Genomic DNA, 19,134 nt, shown 5'->3' on the forward strand with positions numbered 1-19,134 from the left:
TAAGAAGCCTTTTTGTCCTAGACTTGGCCCTCCGATACCGCTTGCCGTGCGGTAGCAGAGAGAACAGTCTATGACTAGGGTGGCTGGAGTCCATGGCAATAAGTTCAGGAGTAAAACATTGCTTAACAAGTCACACAATAAGATGAATGGACTCACTCTTTGTGCAATAACAGTGTTTAATATGATTTTTGAATGATTACCTCGTCTCTACACCACACACATACAATTATCTGAGGTCCGTCAGTCGAGCAGTGAATTTCAAACACAGATTCAACCACAAAGACCAGGGAGGTTTCCCAATGCCTCGCAAGAAGGTCACCTGGTAGATGGGTAAAAAAAAGCAGGCACTGAATATCCCTTTGAGCATGGTGAAGTTATTAATTACACTTTAGATGATGTATCAATGCACTCATTCAATACAAAGATTCAGGCGTCCCTCTTAACTCAGTTGACAGAAAGGAAGGAAATGGTGACTTTAAAACAGTTACAGAGTTTAAAATGGCTGTGATAGGAGAAAACTGAGGATGGATCAACGACATTGTAGTTACTCCATAATACTTACCTGATTGACAGAGACTGTACAGAATACAAATATTCATGCAAAACATGCATCCTCTTTGCAACAAAGTACTAAAGTAATACTGCAAAAAAAAAGTTTTGTCCTGAATACAAAGTGTTATGTTTGGGGCAAATCCAATACAACACATTACTGAGTACCACTCTCCATATTTTCAATAATAGTGGTGGCTGCATCATGTTATGGGTATGCTTGTAATCGTTAAGGACTGGGGAGTTTTTCTGGATATAAAATAAACGGAATGGAGCTAAGCACAGGCAAAATCCTAAAGGAAAACCTGGTTCAGTCTGCTTTCCACCAGACACTGGGAGATTAATTCACCTTTCAGCAGGATAATAACCTGAAGCACAAGACCAAATCTACACTGGAGTTGCTTACCAAGAGGACAGTGAATGTTCCTGAGTGGCCGAGTTACAGTTTCGACTTAAATCTACTTGAAAATCTGTCAAGAATTGAAAATGGTTGTCTAGCAATGATCAACAACCAATTTGACAGAGCACAAATAATTTTAAATAATAATAGACAAATATTGTACAATCTGGGTGTGTAAAGCTCTTAGAGACTTACCCCGAAAGACTCACAGGTGTATAGATGCCAAAGGTGATTCTAACATGTATTGACTCAGGGGTGTGAATACTTATGTAAATTCGATTTTTCTGTATTTCATTTTCAATACATTTGCAGAAATTTCTAAAAACTAGTTTTCACTTTGTCATTATGGGGTATTCTGTGTTGATGGGTAAGATTATTATACTTTTTTTAATCCGTTTTGAATTCAGGCTGTAACACTACAAAATGTGGAAGAAGAAGAAGGGGTGTGAATACTTTCTGAAGGCACTGTAGTGTCACTTTGTGAAAATGTCAGATAGACAGAACATTTCACAGACAGACAAGCACCGTAGACCAGTGGTTAATACCAAGTCTGGCCTCCGTTCAGTGCGGTGTTTGTTTACTGTTGTTTGTCTTTTGTCTGGCGTTTGTTTAGTCGTGATGTTTGTGTTTTGTCTTTGCCTTGTTGTTTACCATTGTTGTTTGTGTTTTGTCTGCAGCCAAAAGGTCAGCATGACGGTGGTTCTCATGGCCAATGACTCCAACGGCATGATCTTCTACAGCGGCCAGAAGACGGACGGCAAAGGTGACTTCATCTCCCTCTCCCTCAACGACGGCATCCTGGAGTTCCGCTATGACCTGGGCAAGGGCCCCGCTGTCATCAGGTGGGCACTGCACTACAACCCCATAGTGACTCTAGTCTAGAACCCCACAGTAATTTTACTCTAGAACCCCATAGTGACTCTAGTCTAGAACCCCACAGTAATTTTACTCTAGAACCCCATAGTGACTCTAGTCTAGAATCCCATAGTACTCAAGTTTAAAATTGCTCAAGTTTAAAATTGTACTTGTGTGTGTTGTTTTGAGACGTCCCTAACCTCTTGACTCGTTTGTGTGTATTCCTCTCATGCAGGAGTAAAGATAAGATCAAGATGGGCGTGTGGAACACAGTGAACCTGGAGCGGGCCAATCGAAAGGGAGAGATTAACATCAACGGAAAGGACCCAGTCAGAGGAGAGTCGCCGGTGAGACAGAGAGAGAGAGTTAGCATGCTAGGCTTATCAGACGTCTTTATGATTAGCCTAGCTATTAGCATGCAAGGCAAACTGGCTATGAGTATGCTATCATACAAGGCAATATGCAGCCTGCGCTACTGGGGAGGATGGGCTTGTGGTAATGGCTGGAGCGGAATTAGTAGAATGGTATCAAATACATCAAACGCATGGAAACCATTCCACTGTTTGATGCCATTCCATTTGCTCCATTGCAGCCATTGTTATGAGCCGTCCTCCCCTCAGCAGCCTCCTGTGATATGCCCTTATCAAAGGATGCGTTCATCTTAATGCACTGTATACTCCCAGAGTTCACTGTTGATGATACACCAGAGCTGACTCGGAAAAAACATTTCCCTAGTTGAGGACCTCGATAAGGGCATACACACTACCAGGATTGTGTTTGAAAACACATTCCACTGTCTTCTGACAGCTCGTCAAGGTGAGAAATGAGTTTGTTCGAGACGTAGAGGGCACGTTTGACAGTTCGTCTCTTATCTGGAAATGACTCCTCCCTTTTCTTTTTTTAAATCCTTTTTATCTGCCATATTTGACTCTGCTGAAATGCCAAAAACAGTAGTACAATCTTGTTCCTATTTGTTGCATTCACGAAAGATAACCTCTATGGCCCGAGTGGTATACACCCGTTAGTATGACTTAACTGATACCTTTGAGCTCCGAGTGAAGCGAAGACCTTCAATAGCGTTCTTTGGAGATACTGTATATAGATGGAAAGATGGAGAAAATAAATAATGATACCCAAGCAATAAACCAGATACATGAGCCTAAGTGAGAGAAATCTAATAGCTGGATGTGTCCGCAAGTCATCCAATTATATTAAACAGTGTAATTTGTGATTAGGAACATGTACACCCGCACGCATGTCAACTCCAAAGCCGCCTCATGCAAGATGCTCCGCTGTCTCCTTTTTGCTCTCTTTTTTCTTCCTGTTCTTCGTATGGTAATCATGTTTCACTCCAGCAACATGGGCAGAAAATCATATTAAAAGAGTAGAACAGGGAGAAGGGAAAAGAGAGGAAGGCTAGTGATGGAGGCGCTCAAGGCGAAGAGGCTCCATGCAGGATTTAGCTGGCAGCTAATTCTCTCCTACTCCTGCGTTTACAATGACGAGGGGAGCCAGGGTGTCCCGCTGCACTCCGAGAGCGTCTTTGATATAGATATCTTATATAAAGTCATTATACCTGGGATGGTAGTTTCAGTATTGCAGGATATCTTTAAACAGAACATTTTTGCCACAAATCCATGCATGCTTTCTCACACAAACAGAAAAAAAACACTGTTTGCAGCGGCTATATGGTGGATCTGAATTCTGTCTGAGCCACAGTGGTTCTAGATCAAGCTGCAACCTCCTTAATGTCAATTTCTCTTTCATTTATTTTGCGTGGCAGCCTTCTGACCTTCGGGCTTCACAGTTTGTGTTGTGCGGTTTTATGTTGTTTGGATGTGTGTGTGTGTGTTGCATGACTCTCCGCACACCGACATCCGTTGTTCGCTCTCTCTTCTGATAACCTTTTTTCCCTCCTTTTCTCTTACTGTGTGCTGTCTGGAAACTAAGAAATCACGGAAGGTAATAAGTCCCATCCACCTTAGACATATTTCATTTCTCCACTTTCAGCTTCAATTTCATTCGCCACTTCTCATTCCCATGCGCCACCATACGACAGTTATTAGACTATAGAACTGACAGGGGAAAAGGGTCTGTATTTAGTGCTACCATTTCATACACAGTACCGAAGTAGAGACATTTGTTAAAGAACTCGGTTTGGCTTTCACCTCAGTCCATCTGCTGCGTAGGCGGAGGGAGGGAGGAGGGGAGTCGGTTATCTTTCTGACCGCCATTGTTCCTCGCAACAATGAAACGTGTTCATTAGTCTCTGGTGGGCGGGGATTTCTCTCCTGTGCCGTGTAGCAGTCGAGAGCGAGAATAAAGTAAAGAGAGAGTGGGGTGCCAAGCCAAGCCAGGCTGTTCTTTTGTCATGTACTTTCTTTTACGAAAGAGAAACAAAACTCTCCATATCATGAAGTCACTCGATCATTCACTCACTCGATCACTCACTCGATCACTCACTCGATCACTCACTCACTCACTCACTCACTCACTCACTCACTCACTCACTCACTCACTCACTCACTCACTCACTCACTCACTCACTCACTCACTCACTCACTCACTCACTCGTTCACTCATAACCGCACACAACAGCACTGACAACGTCCATTCTATTAGACTGGCCTGTTAGCAGCATCCAATTCACTCCTATTCAGAATCCAATAAGACCTTTTGAATTTGATAGAAACCATGTTATTTATATTTTTTTATAGAACTCAATATTAATGGATTGGATTTATATATCCATTTTTAAAATGCTTCAAGTTGTTTACGTTATAACGGGGAGAATCGCATGTCAACTTTAATCCTGAATCAAAATAGAGTTGATCCCAACTGTTACTCTTCACTTGCGCGTCCCCTTTAGCTAAAGTGTTAGGGATTATAGGAAACTGGGCCCATTTCGGCACTTTGTTATCCCCAGGCAGCCACAGGTGACCCATTCGACTGGGCTGGAGGCCTTGGCCCGGGTCTTCCTTTCTGTCAGAGCTCACTCCAGGCGCACCACACAGCAAAGCCCCACTGGCCTATACCCTCCACCCTCCAGCTCCCATCTCAAATAAAAGCAGGACCCCATGCCAGCTCTCTTCACACATAACCCATGTTTACTTGGCCCCTTTCATTATTTTTCCACCAATTACCTTGGCTTTTCCCTCTGGCAATTACTGCCCTACATAAACATAAAGATCCGTAATTCCTCCCTAAAAGTGGGCCTGTACTTCCTGCGCAGAAGGAATGCTGTCGTAATTGGAGGCAGCTCTCCTGCACCTTTCTGGATGGAGCAAGGGCCTGATTTCATGATCGTCTGTTGCGCAAATGAACGGCCAATTAAAGGCCGCGGCTCGCTCGGCGCCGGAAAGGTCGCCGGTATAATCAGCCATTCATTAGAGAGACTTTCATAAAGAAAACACCATCCATATCGTCTCTCCAGCTGCACCAGGCGACTCTCTTTGTAGCCCTTTTCTTGTGTTTTGTACTAGATAACGAATAATTGACTGTTCGGAGAGTGGCACATAAATCAATTATGTTTTGTAATATATCAAGTTTATTGATGTGGAAAAGGAAGTAGTCTAGTTATAGCGAATTGTCCTGCACTATATCAAGGCTGTTTAATTCCGGTCCTGGAGGGCCAAAGCACTTCTGGTTTTAGTTTCTACATGGTAGTTAATTGCACTGACCTGGTGTCCCAGGTCTGAGTCAGTCCCTGATTAGGAGAGGATGAAAACAAGAAGTGTACTTTATAGCCCTGCACTATGCAGATTTATCTTTCAAAGGAGAAATCTTTTTCACTGTTATTAGTCTCGTGCTATGGCTAAAAAAAACTGAACAAAAAACAGAAAGCATTTGTGTTGGTCAGGTGTCTTTCTAGTCCCTGTTCACAGGAGGTTGGTGGCACCTTAATTGGGGAGGACGGACACGTGGTAATGGCTGGAGCAGAATAGGTGGAAAGGTATCCATTTGCTCCATTCCAGCCATTATTGTGAGCCGTCCTCCCCTCAGCAGCCTCCATTGTACCTGCTATAGGGATCTAGTGCCTATTATTAGAGTTTTGGTCTCTGGTAGGGTTCTAGTCCTTGTGGTAGGGTTCTAGACCCTGTTATATAGGGTTCTAACCCATTGTCTCTCTCCAGAACCAACACACCGCTCTCAACCTGAAGGAGTCTCTGTTTGTGGGTGGTGCTCCTGATTTCAGCCGGCTTGCGAGGGCCGCCTCGCTCAAAGATGGCTTCAAGGGGACCATTCAGAAGGTGAGTGTCCTGTCCGCACACACAATCCTCAGCAGATATGTTTAGCCACACACCCTGTTCAGAAGGTTTGGCAAAAGTTTCTATCAATTCTGTAAATTATCAACAACTATCGATTACATTTAAAAAAATGTAAAATAGGTGTTTGACATTTAACTGTGACACAATTTAGAATCTACCTTTTTCATGGATAGTTATATTTGAACACGATTTAGTGATGGACAAGAACATAAGCTGCCTACACTTGATGGCAGACCTTTACAGTGACTTTAACCTTTGTAAGGTCAAAGGTTAGCTAGTTTATCAGTGCTGACAGTGGCTCCTTTTCTTTTGGCTTACTGTACTAATAATAGAATAGAACACATTTGATGTCCCTCCATGTTTCTCAGCTCAGATCTTTTCCCTGACAACTTTCCAGCTTGTTTGTTCTCCTCCGCAGCAAAAGGCTCGTCTTTGAGTGCCAAAAATGGCCTTCCAACAAAGGCAGGATGTTACTTAATGCTAGCTAGCGTCAACGTGTCATTAGCTCTTTCTCTTAGAAAACTTTCCTTTGAAAGCGCCAAGTTAATCAAAGCTCAGTCTAAAAGTATGTTTTTGCAGTTATTTGCTGAATTAATTAGTAAGTGACTTGTAAATCGTTATTCATGTGTCTCGAGTTTGAGACGAGGGGAGTTGAAATGTGTAATGTTTTGTATGCGGTATGTATGCTGCATCGACTTGTCATGGCTATTTAATTACAGTCCTCGAGGGCCATAGCCCTGCTGCTTTTCACTGTTTCCTTCTAATCAAGGACTGATTCAGACCTGGGACCTGAGGTAAATCAAGGCCACGCAGTGCATTATGACAGGTCTAAGTCCCCTCCCTCTCTATTCTCCCTGTCAGATCACCCTGATGGGCACGCCCATCCTCCGGCAGGAGAACGCGCTGCACTCCAGTGACGTGGCCATGTTCGAGGGCCACCCCTGCAGCCGTGAGCCCTGCCACAACGGGGGTCGCTGCAACCCCCTGCTGGAGAGCTATGAGTGTGTGTGCCTCCTCGGCTTCACAGGCACACACTGTCAGAACAGTAAGCGAACAACGATCCTGAACTCAGTGCAACGTTTTGTCAGTAATATTGATGTCATGCTAGTCTTAGTGTCCCCCTTTTGAAGGTTACAGTTACCCCTCTGTTTCATCATTTTCACACAAGCGCACACAGACAGACATACATGCTACACACACACGTGCATACTACACACACATACACTTTACCAACCCCATTAACCTTGGCCGTATGCCCTACCGGCGCATGAACGCTCATCCCAGATCATCACCATCCACTGCCTGACTCCAATTAAAGGAGCCATGTTTTCCTGTTGATTCATGTGATCACATTCAATGTTCGTCTTCCTCCTTGTCCTCTCCCTCGCAGCCATCTTCGAGAAGTCCGCCGGGGAAACGGAGTCCATCGCCTTTGACGGCCGGACATTCATTGAGTACCACAACGCCGTCACCAAGAGGTAAAGTAGAGGCCATCTTGTCCATCAATTCTAATGCTAATGGCCTCTGATGCTAATGCTAATTGGGTTGAGCGAAATTGCCTCCGATGTTAACTCTAACCGGAAGTTGCGAAATGGCTAATGGCCTCCCCATTCATATTCCACTGCAGTAAGTGGTGGTGACAGGGTTGATTATTCCAGGCCCATTAGGGGCTTCGTAGTGAACCGGGCATTAGCTAATAGTTCAACCACTTCCCCTGCACTGTCTCTGGTTTTGACTGAATTTCGGTAATTAGCGGCACGGCGAACAATTACGGCATCGCCCCGAGCACCCCCCTCGCTCGCTGTGCGCCGAGGCGGACTGAGCCGACACACACTTATACGCGCACACACACACCATGCCATACTATACCAGCATGGCATCATCATAGGCTTTTGTTAAAATGGGGTTTAATTTAATCTTCTTTTAGACTTCAAATTAGCAGTCCCAAAGTGTCTGTGGCCATTTTTAAACACACACCAGCTATAACAGGAATAGCCGGATGCTGTAGGTGTAAATGGTTTCTATACCGGGTGTGGAAGAGAGAAAAACGTTTCCTGCCTTCCAGGCGGCCACTTATACATTTGGTCCTCTACCATCCTTCTACGTCTTCCATGCTGGCACACCCGCCTGCAGGTTGGCACGCATGAAATGTTTGTGACGATGAACCTGAAAGACATGGAACATAAGGCTGCCCATCCAGATCCTTCACAAGTCTTCGCACAACATTCCAAGGCGTGAAAATGGGAGAAACCGACAGTTAATTTGTGGTCTTATGTGCACACACACAGAGCACATGTGCATGCACTCACGCACACAGACGCTCACACACACACACAGGGCGAGTTGTGAGAGAGAATTTAAAGATCTGTTTTTATCCTCTGTCTGTTGTCCTCGTTAAGGCTGTCAGATGTCTGTGCTGCCGTCCATCTGTGCGTCTGTCTTCTTCTGTCTCTTTGTTTGTCCGTCTCATATGAGTGTTCCTTGTCTGTCCTGCTGCACTCAAGCCAACTGACCAATGAGATTCCGGAGTAAGTACGCTCCAAGGAGTCCTCAACATTCACAGGTTTAGTCAAAGCCAGACTAACCTAACTAATCCAAAGTCAGACTAACCTAACTAATACAAAGCCAGACTAATACATTACGATAGTTAACACAAAGTGACAGATGATATCTTTATGTTCCTTCTATGTCATCTTCATCATCTTACTCTATGCAGATAGCTATCATGTGTATTATATTTAAATAGGCCTATAGGATTTTACCTTCAAAACTCCATGCCCATAATTGGATTAGATTTTTTTCTCATTCCAAATTCCTCATCACACTCCAGTCTAAATGAACGCATGACTGCATGAACCCACAGAAAGCAGGTGCTATACTGTATGCATGGTTGTAACTACATTCGCCACAACCAGAAATATATCCACACATCTTATATTGGATGGTATTAACTGTCATGTTGAAATGAATGAGACACCTTCTTAACTGCAAGATTATGGACCAAAATGTTCCACTTCCTCACTTTTGCTGCGAGTCCCGCATCGATTATTTAACTGACTCCTCTTGGGAGACTGACTCCTCTTGGGTAACAATTTGATCTTAGTTTGTTATTAGTTTCCTCTTCGCTGTTCTTAGCTTGGTAAGTAACCTCCTGAAAGAACAACAGAAAGCAGGGAAGTTGGATTTAGGTTGATTTATGCCAAGCAGATTCACCAGATAATTCGATATACAGATTCAAGCCCCTGTCATTTCCGCTTAATCCAATTTCCAACTGCAATTATGAATAATTATCGAGTCGTCGGCGGCGGAGAAAAAGGACGACTGACGTGTTAATCAAAGAGTTATTTCCTCTTTGAAAAATGATTTAAAAGAAAGACCTCAAATTGAGGCTGAGAGGGCATCGATATCCGTTAGGGCGATGATCATGGTCCTTCCAGCTGGACTGGCCAGAGCTTTATTAGTTGTCACTTCCTGTAAGGGTGAGGGGCGCGATTAGCGGCCAATCTAGGCCAAACCAGAGCTTGCCGGCACTCTCTCCGAGCGAGTGGCATCGATTGAACATTATCTGGTGTTGGAACAGGGATTAATGAGTGAATTAACAAATGAATGAATGAATTCCTCAGAGGAACGTTATTACAACGTGATTACAACACACAGACCACCCTGGGCTAATGTTGCTGTTACTATTTACAGCAGCCAAGATCAGTCTTCATTGGCTGATTTCTCCTCTTTTGAAACCTTGGGTCGATTCTCTCACGCATCATTATTGGAGCGACCAATGATATAGGGCTCCATCTCTGGTAATACGATATTTGACCCCGTTTTTGTTGATTACCCAATTTTTCTAATTTCGTGCTTCCTTCACTCAAGAAGGCTACATTCTCACACACACACACACACACACACACACACACACACACACACACACACACACACACACACACACACACACACACACACACACACACACACACACACACACACACACACACACACACACACACACACACACACACACACACACACACGACACTGTCATCAGACTCAGTAGTAGTAGTAGTAGTGGAAAACTTTATTATCCCTAAGGGAAAATTGGTTTTGCATCAAGTTATTAAAGAAAATCATTACATTGTTGCCCAACTCTCCCCTTAAGACACATCTTGGGCATTGACTTGGAGTCTGAGTGGTGGTGTGGTTGTCGTCCTCCTCTGAGGACCTCATTATGTTGCTGTTGCTTCTGAACCGTGATCGCAATGGATCTGCAGTACTGTATCTCTGATCACAGTAAAGCTCCTAGTACTTCGTAGTATATCCATACTACCATATTACTTGGAATGTAGTAATGCATTGGGCATGCATTTTAAGCAGTATGCTAGTATGGTCATGAGAACCTAGTCACCCTGCTTTCCCAGCTCTCGAGCAAATAACTTGCTCAGTTCGCCACGTCTCCTTGTCTACGAAGCTCCTCTCTATGCTGGGGTGACGATGCGTCACCCTGTAAGGGTCCTCGTGGGTCCTCTTCCCGCCCCCCTTCTTGCGCTTATCGCATGCCCTTACATTCTCTCCCCTGCTCCCTTAAAGTCCAGAGTCACTGGAGAACCCGTCAGAGCAAAGGTGAGTGTCCCCTGCAGCCTGGAGCCTGTAGCCAGCGCTGTCCAACCAACCGCTAGCATGCTGCCTCCCCATCCATCCCCACCCACCTGACATAACCACCCGCAGGTTGCAGCCTAACCTCTCACAGCCCAAGTAAACAGTGTTGGAGAATGACCCATAGAAACAGTATTGGAGAGCCACACTATTCAATACTCTGGGCCCCCATAGAGAGAAGTGTTAAAGGGCCACACTAATCTGTACACTGGGCCCCATAGAGAAAGCATTGGAGGGCCACGCTACTCTATAAACTGGGCCACTTATAGAGACAGTATTCTATGGCCCCACTTATTTATTTGTTATTCTGGATCCCCATTAGCTGTTGCAATGGCACCCAGGGTCTATTAAGACAGAGTAGCTCAGTGGTACCAATAATCTACAGCACTAGCAGCCAAAATAGCATCCAGCCTCGCTATGCAATGTTCTCAGTACAAGCCTAGCAATGCTCTAATTACTACTGCCATCTAGAGGCGATGGGGTGCATAGCATTCTAAGCCTTTTTTTATTTACTTCAATCAATGAGGAATAAAATACGCATGATCTATTATTAATCCAGTAAGGAAGCCACCTTGATAGCATTTAAAATACCTGCCTTGTTTCACACTTAAGTCATTTCAAACTTTGTCCCTGCAGGGTCCAACGCATAATAAGTCTAGTATAGTATATCCTTATTTTGATGACCGGGGCCTTATTATTCCTGACAATCCATCCTGGTGAGGTTTTATTGAACCTTGTCCGTAGGCTATTGCCATAGAAGTTTGATGTGTAACACTATGGCTTTGCCAGAAATTATTTCCTATATTTTATTTAACTAGGCAAGTCACTTAAGAACAAATTCTTATTTACAATGACAGCCTAGGAACAGTGGGTTAACTGCCTTGTTCAGGGGCAGAATTACAGATTTTTTACCTTGTCAGCTCAGGGATTAGCATCCTTTCGGTTACTGGTCCAACGCTCTAACCACTAGGCTACCTGCCGCCCCTTATAGTGCTCTACTTTTGACCACGGTCCATATAGGGCTCTGTTCAAAAGTAGTGCACTATATAGGGAATAGGGTGCCATTTCGGACACAGTTTATGATTTATTTGGGGCCCCTGGGTACTGTGAGGGTTAGACCTAGGGAAAGGAGTCCAAATATTGTATGCGTTTTTCTACTGACCGTTTGTGTCCAGGGGGTTTCTATGGCACTTCATTCATTAGTCACTCTGTTTTGTTTGTGCTCCAGTCTTTTTTAGAAAGGAACGGTTTCCCTTGGAAGTCTGAAACCCACATGTGGTTGCGGTGTATTAAGAGACGCATCCAATTCCACTTTGCACTCCTTCCTCTCTGCTGGGTCGAATACTGTACATGTGTCACACCCCTGTTGGCCATACCTGAGCAGAAACCAAATTAGAAACCTTAATTAAACAATCAGTCCAATCTCCTCACTCCTGTTAGCTCATTGCCAGTAGCCTCGTTTTTGGCCAGCCTGATGACAGAATCAAATCCAACTTTATTTAAAGTGGATCGATTTAGGCGTAGTCTGCTGTCATTTTCTCTTTACCTCCTCCTCTCCTCATGTCCTGTGTATAACCCCCTGTGCTCCCATGAGCCTCTCTGTCTGTTTGCTGTGCTGACTCGTTTCGTGTACGTGTCATGTCTGTCTCGTGTGATCTGTGTCATTCTGTTCTGTGTTGTGTTGTGTGCTTTGCCTGTGTTTGTCTCCGTTTTTTGTTTAAGATCCTTTTGAAAACTGTGAAAGTAGTTGAGCCTAGTCGGCATCACAATACATTACAGCGATACCGATTGGTCACACACACACACACACACACACACACACACACACACACACACACACACACACACACACACACACACACACGGGGAACAGTGGAGAACAAAGGAGCTATTTTTAAAAATAGCATCCCTTCAGGAGTGTTTGAGGTCTGTACCAAATGGAGGTGTGTGTGTGTGTGTGTGTGTGTGTGTGTGTGTGTGTGTGTGCAAACCACCCCAGCTCCAGTCAGGCTTTGAGCAGGAGCCCCACTCTCCCAGAGCAGACACAGCTGTGACAGTGACACAGAGCACTCCTCCATAGGACAAGCCAGGATGTCCCCGGGTCTCCACCCCTGTCCCCAGATCCCTGACTCCCCCGTAGCACTGGCAGTCAAGAGACTATGATCAAACACCACTTCAGACAGCTAGCTCCAAAGCCCCTGCATCCTGCCCCCCCCCCCCCCACCCCCCTACCCCCCACAACAACCACCATCTCACAGGAAGAACAGAGGAGAGCTACTGGAGAGAGAGAGAGAGAGAGAGATACCCAGGATGAGGTGAAAACATCATAGCTGATCCAATATAGTCTTTACCTAATCTTCCTTTCACTGTCATCTTCTCCTCTGCCCCATAGGCAGCGGCAGGTTAAAGGACCTTAGAGGTTTCCCACCATGACCCTGTCAAGTGCTTTCAAATCAGTAGTCATGAAGGAATCTAGACAAGGAACTAGGAAGCCAGTAGTGTATCAGGACAGAGCCATCTATGGCCGCTACCATTTTGGATGCACCCTGTCACGATCAACCCTGAGTCACCTCAGCCAGTATGCAAACGTGCAAATTTCAAGATCACCTATCTTCCTCTTCACTTCACTAACATAAGCCATTGTAACTCTCCTCCCCCTCCCCCGCAGTGAGAAGGCCCTGCTGGTGAACAAGTTTGAACTGAGCATTAAGACCGAGGCCACCCAGGGCCTGGTGCTGTGGAGTGGTAAGGGCGTGGAGCGATCTGACTACATCGCCCTGGCAGTGGTGGACGGCCGTGTGCAGATGACCTACGACCTGGGCTCCAAGCCTGTGGTGCTGCGCTCGACGGTCCGCGTCAACACCAACCACTGGATCCGCATCAAGGCCAGCAGGTAAGACGGTGTCGAACGTGACCGTGTGGTTTACTCATGGTACACCGGTGGTTCCATGAACGTTGTTGTTGTTGAAGTGTAGGATAGTCTGTATTGGTAAAATGTTGTATTCGGGTCAAATCCACACTTGACTTGAGAAGTTAACATTTGACTTAAGTGTAAATTCTAGGATTCACCCCTAAATTAATATTCATGTTAGTAATAATTTTGTGTTAGAAAATGACCAAAGAGTGGAACAAAGTTTATGAAATGTTACAGAGTGTTACAAACCATACACAGCATATGGTTTCCATATTCGCCTTCAATTTCAGTCTGCTTGTAAGCAAACTGACAAGCTAGCTTTTGGTTAGCTTTTATGCCACAGCATTTAAAAGAAAAATCCTCTCAAAATATTTTGGGGTATTTGTTTTTCATTAGTCCACTGTTAATACTGTCCCAAAAATTCATTTTTCCTTGAAGTCTGAGGTCATGTGTTATGAATGTTATTACTTTGTCTGACATCTCTTCTGCTCAAAACACACTGAGTGCTACCTATCTGCATCGTCCTATGACATAAGTGCTTACTTACCACATAGTGGAGATTTGATTCCTTTGAATCCATGGAAGTTGGTCTCTGTAATTGGCAGACTGCTGTCTGAAATGGCACCCTATTCACTATAAAGTACACTACTTTTCTGGTCAAAACTTTTATAGGGAATAGGGTGCCATTTGGGATGCAAGTTCTCTCTCCCATTCCCTCAATCAACTGCTAAGCACACAATCATCAGAGCAGTGAAGACTTGATTACTCTCATTGAAGGCTTGATGTCTGCTACATGCCAGTTGAAGTGGAATGTAAAATGATGTAGCAGACAGGCTGTAAACAAATGTTCTCCTTCTGTTTCTCTCTCCCCCTGCCTATATCTATCCCCTATCTCGCTCTACCTCCCCCCTTCTCTCTCACTCCCCTCCCTCTACCTCTCTTTCTCCATCTCCCCTATCTCTTTCCTGTCTATCTCCCACCTCTCTCTTCCTCCTCCTCCCCCTCTCTCAGAGCACTTAGGGACGGCTCTCTCCAGGTGGGCAACGAGGCGGCGGTCACGGGGTCGTCGCCCCTGGCAGCCACTCAGCTGGACACAGACGGAGCCCTCTGGTTGGGTAGGTGGACTAATGAGCATGCGTCTTGGGGTTTACACATGCAGACAGGCAGACAGACAGAAACACAGACACACTTCTCTGGTTTGGTTGGTTCTGAATATATCAATATATCAAATAGGTCAGACAATAAAATGCTGTTTTTAGTGAGGAAATGCTTACCAGAGCACGTCTAGCATTCCTCTGACAGTGTATATAGAACATGGGGTAGTGGCCGAGGTGCCGCCGAGCACCACATAACCTGAAATCCAGCTCACACATCTCCAGCTGTAACGATGGTGAAGTGTGGCAGAAATGAGGAATGCACTCTGCGTTGCAATGGATGGTGGAGAGCTCACTGGGCATGAAAAGGATTGGTCTGAAATGTGACATAGATGATTGTCCCTCTCTATTCAGGTGTTGATTTGTGATATTAAACGGTCTGACTAAACTCAAAAGTTCTCCGCTCTCGGGAATTTGAAACGACCAAAGTCGTCCCGTTATCTTTTTGAGTTCCATTTGGCCTGAACTTCGCTCAGAGAAATGGCTTCTGAAAGAGCACCCGCTGTGTCTAGATGGAACGTTCTGAGGAAATAGAAAAAAATTACTTTCAAATGCATGTGGTCGTGCAGTGTGGTGGGAAGGTGTATGTTTGAGCGAGGAGAGCCATGACACATACACACACACACACACACACACACACTATCTCTCACTCACACACACACACACACACACACACACACACACACACACACACACACACACACACACACACTATCTCTCTCTCTCTCTCTCTCTCTCTCTCTCTCTTTCTCTCACTCACACACACACACACACACACAGGCACACACACACAGGCACACACTAATGACACACCACACAAGTGCACTGCTGTGGCTCCAAACAGGTGCTGAGCACACCCCGCGGCTAGAATACATTATCCTTTCAGCAGGCCGTACATCAAGCGGCTGCTCTCTTAAATCCCCCTCTTTCACCACTCATCATTAATTCATCTGTAACTCGCATGAAATTAGCCCTGTCGATCCCCGATTCAGAGGCACGCAATCCGATTAGAGGGGACAGAGAGAAGAGAGGGAAGGTGGGGAAAGAGCTCGACGGAGAGGCAAACTCGCGGCGCGGCGGATTAAACGAGAAGCAGGAGAGCAGGTAGAAAGAGGGAATGAGAGAGAGAGAGAGAGAGAGAGAGAGAGGTCACCTGTATTACTCTATCATAAGGCCGACTCCCCTTGAAAATGAAAGCGAGGTAGGTTCCAGTGATTGTCCTAGAGCACTCCTCCAGAGAGAACCACCTGTTTGATGTCCCTGTTCACCAGAGCTACTTGTGTCTTTCTCTCTTCATCTACTGCCAGTGTCAACATCACAAATCCTCACATCACACAGCACTCAGTTACCCTTTGTGGCATGAAACAAGTTCGCTTGTAGGGAGATGCAAGGGGTGTGACCTGTGTGTGTGACCTGTGTGTGTGTGTGTGTGTGTGTGTGTGTGTGTGTGTGTGTGTGTGTGTGTGTGTGTGTGTGTGTGTGTGTGTGTGTGTGTGTGTGTGCGTGCGTGTGTGTGTGTGTGTGTTGTCTGTCTCTCCGTGCACCTCAGACACTGTGGGTCTCCTCTTTTCATAACTTCTAAATCTGCCCCCCCCCCTTATTCTCACAGGTGGCTTGGAGGAGTTGGCTGTGGCCCGCAGACTGCCTAAGGCCTACAGCACAGGCTTCGTGGGCTGTGTAAAGGATGTCGCGGTGGACGGCGTGGAGCTCCACCTGGTGGAGGATGCCCTGAACAGCCCCAAAATATTACACTGCTCCGCCTCTGGCACAGCCGCCACGGCCAAAAAATAGCCTGGCTAAAATCACTCCCTCCATAAACGCCATGTCTACTGCTGTAATTATTTTATATTTTTGTATACTTTTCATTGCTTTTTATATTGAAAATAAAAAGAATACGTTGTTTTAATATTTTTTTTTTATATATATTTTTTTTTTGTTTTCTGCGCCTCCTGTTCATTCCTTATCCCCGCCCTGAAACGCAGGTGTACATACCGTACATATACGCGTACTTTTGTGTGACGTCGCGAGACAAGTGTAAGCTGTATTCATTGTGTTGTTTTGTTGTTTTAAAACAAACAGGAACAAATCCTCTCCTTCGCTCATTACTTGAACACTGGTGAATCACATTGGTGCTCTCTATTATTTCCTTGTCTTGATGCCATATCATTCACTACCACACAACACAGCCTATAGAAATACATACATACAAACATTCCCCTGTGAGATACATGCAGTAGAGACATACTGCTGTTTCCTTGGTCATGGTCATTAGAGCACACTGTTACAAAACGTTTTTTCAAAACATTTTGCAACGGAAAATGAAAACGGGCATGTCTTATTGGGCGTGTCTGTTTTCTTCCGTTTGGTGTCTAATGAACAGGACAAGGGTGTCCTACAACCCTCTGCTTGCTACCAGTAGGACTGATCAGAATGAACTCCTCAAACAGTGCAAATGCTCTACATTGCCTCTCAATCAACAACTGCATTTTGAAATACTTCGCTATTCACAAACCCCCAGAGCTGAACAAAGACAAAGTGCCCTGCATTCAACAGCAACACACATATCATCATTCCACAACATGCATCAATCAAGAAATGTAATAATAATTGACTTAAATAAATAAATGTAATAAATATAGACTATATAAATACCTGAGACTGTGAATATGTAAGATTGGTTCTCTTCTCAAGAATTGTGAATCTCATGTATCGTGCATTCTATTTTACAATCAGGATGAGCACTAGTTGCATGCAGTTTCTGCAGTGTTGATTTTGTTTTGTTTTGGTTTCACTGTGTTGCCGGCCAAGTGGGTTACCTGTCGCAAACATGCGTTGTGTTTTACAAAATGGTTCAACTATCTGATTTCACTGAGCTAGGATAACTATTTCATTTTGGTGGTCGTCCTTTTTTTGAGCACTTGTTTTTCTATTGGAGTTTGTTTTGCTGGACTTGGAATGGCTCGAAAGGACAAGTTGTTGTTGTTACCGCAACTGGCCTGGTGGGAGTGCTGTAAGCTCAGGATGAAGAGAGGACCGACCAAGAGGAAGAGGCGAGATAATGTATCATACCATAGGAGGCAATAGGACCCTCAAATGCTCAGTCATGGAATGTTCAGTCGTCAACACAATTCTTCAGTCTTTCAAACTTCAAAGTCCATTTTTTTAATCAAATTGGAATGAAGACTGGGTTATACTTTCTCTTGCATTAAGAGTGATCCATCTCTTGCTGTTGGAAAAGTGATAATGTGATGAGTTGGGACATTTGTCAGCAAAATGAGGAAAAAAATAGCAAACATAATCGCAATTACTAATAAACGTACTTATGCATGGGTTTGTATTGTCAAGATGAATTCTGTAACATCCAAAAACTCATAATGCAATGCAAAAACTAAACTGCAATGACTGACATAAACCCACTCTGTTTTGATATATAAGATTGCCAAGTATATTATAAGAGAAAACAAATGCGTGTTCAAGGTTGAGTATCAGTGGTATTGTACTAGTTTGTTTAAGTTCTTCATTATTTTCCCCTCGCGATACAAAAACGGCCATTTTGTACAGCCCTGAAATTTGTAAGTGAAAATTTTGCAATGTGTAAAACTGTAGAGGTTATGTTTTTAGTGCTATACACTGGAAATAGGTCTGACTTGTCTGTTCACTACACACAATAATGATGTTTCTATGTCAATGAGGAGGGGAAGAGCATCGAAGCATATGGCTTTTGAGTGTAATCAAGGACTAGTGTCCAATCCAAGACCAGGAACCCTGGGTGTGGGTGTGTACACCACTGTATTTACATGTTGTATTACTGTTGAATTTGACCTATTCCGGTAGTAGTTCATGAACAATGGGTTCCTGTGTTAGTGGCACTCAGAAGACAAGTGGCGCAGGCTCAAGAGTGAGACGACACGATCTAATGTCAGGATGGTCAAAACTGTCTATGAATTGCCTTAAAACAGGTCAGCGGCCTACAGGTTGACAAAGACATTGTCCATACAGTTCTGTGCTCTTACTTTGGCCAGCATACTAGCCTCATCATCTTCATGTAAATTAATACATAATAATTATATTAATAATTCTCATACAAATCCTCAGAGGGACGCACAAATGGTCGACCTCTGGCTTTACATAAAATATACTATTTACTGTTTGAATCTATTTTCTGTTCCTTATTTATGTCTTCATTTGGATTCCGTCTGGCCTGTAAACTGTTTGATTGAGACACTCCTGAAGGGCAGTGCACCGAGTAAGAGTGGCATGACCTGATCATTACTAACTTTATTACCTTTGTCTTGTGTTCCTACCACCATGAAATAAAGTGTCAAACAAACAGACCTGACTCTGTCA

At 44.4% G+C, this 19,134-nt stretch overlaps 1 protein-coding gene across 3 annotated transcripts in view; it reads left to right on the forward strand.

The window, feature by feature from the left end:
* The window catches only part of LOC106572186 (agrin), a 259,715-nt gene extending 240,581 nt beyond the window's left edge, over positions 1–19,134 (forward strand). For all 3 annotated transcript variants that reach the window (XM_014146121.3, XM_014146125.3, XM_014146126.3), the window contains 8 exons: positions 1,627–1,791; positions 2,040–2,151; positions 5,938–6,054; positions 6,934–7,117; positions 7,463–7,550; positions 13,388–13,612; positions 14,645–14,748; positions 16,397–19,134. In XM_014146121.3, the coding sequence (XP_014001596.1) occupies positions 1,627–1,791; positions 2,040–2,151; positions 5,938–6,054; positions 6,934–7,117; positions 7,463–7,550; positions 13,388–13,612; positions 14,645–14,748; positions 16,397–16,578 (1,177 nt within the window). In that variant the 3' untranslated portion in view covers positions 16,579–19,134. The remainder of the gene's footprint in view (positions 1–1,626; positions 1,792–2,039; positions 2,152–5,937; positions 6,055–6,933; positions 7,118–7,462; positions 7,551–13,387; positions 13,613–14,644; positions 14,749–16,396) is intronic.

Source organism: Salmo salar, chromosome 15 (assembly GCF_965601325.2).
Source record: "Salmo salar chromosome 15, fSalSal1, whole genome shotgun sequence".
NCBI classification, from domain to species: domain Eukaryota; kingdom Metazoa; phylum Chordata; class Actinopteri; order Salmoniformes; family Salmonidae; genus Salmo; species Salmo salar.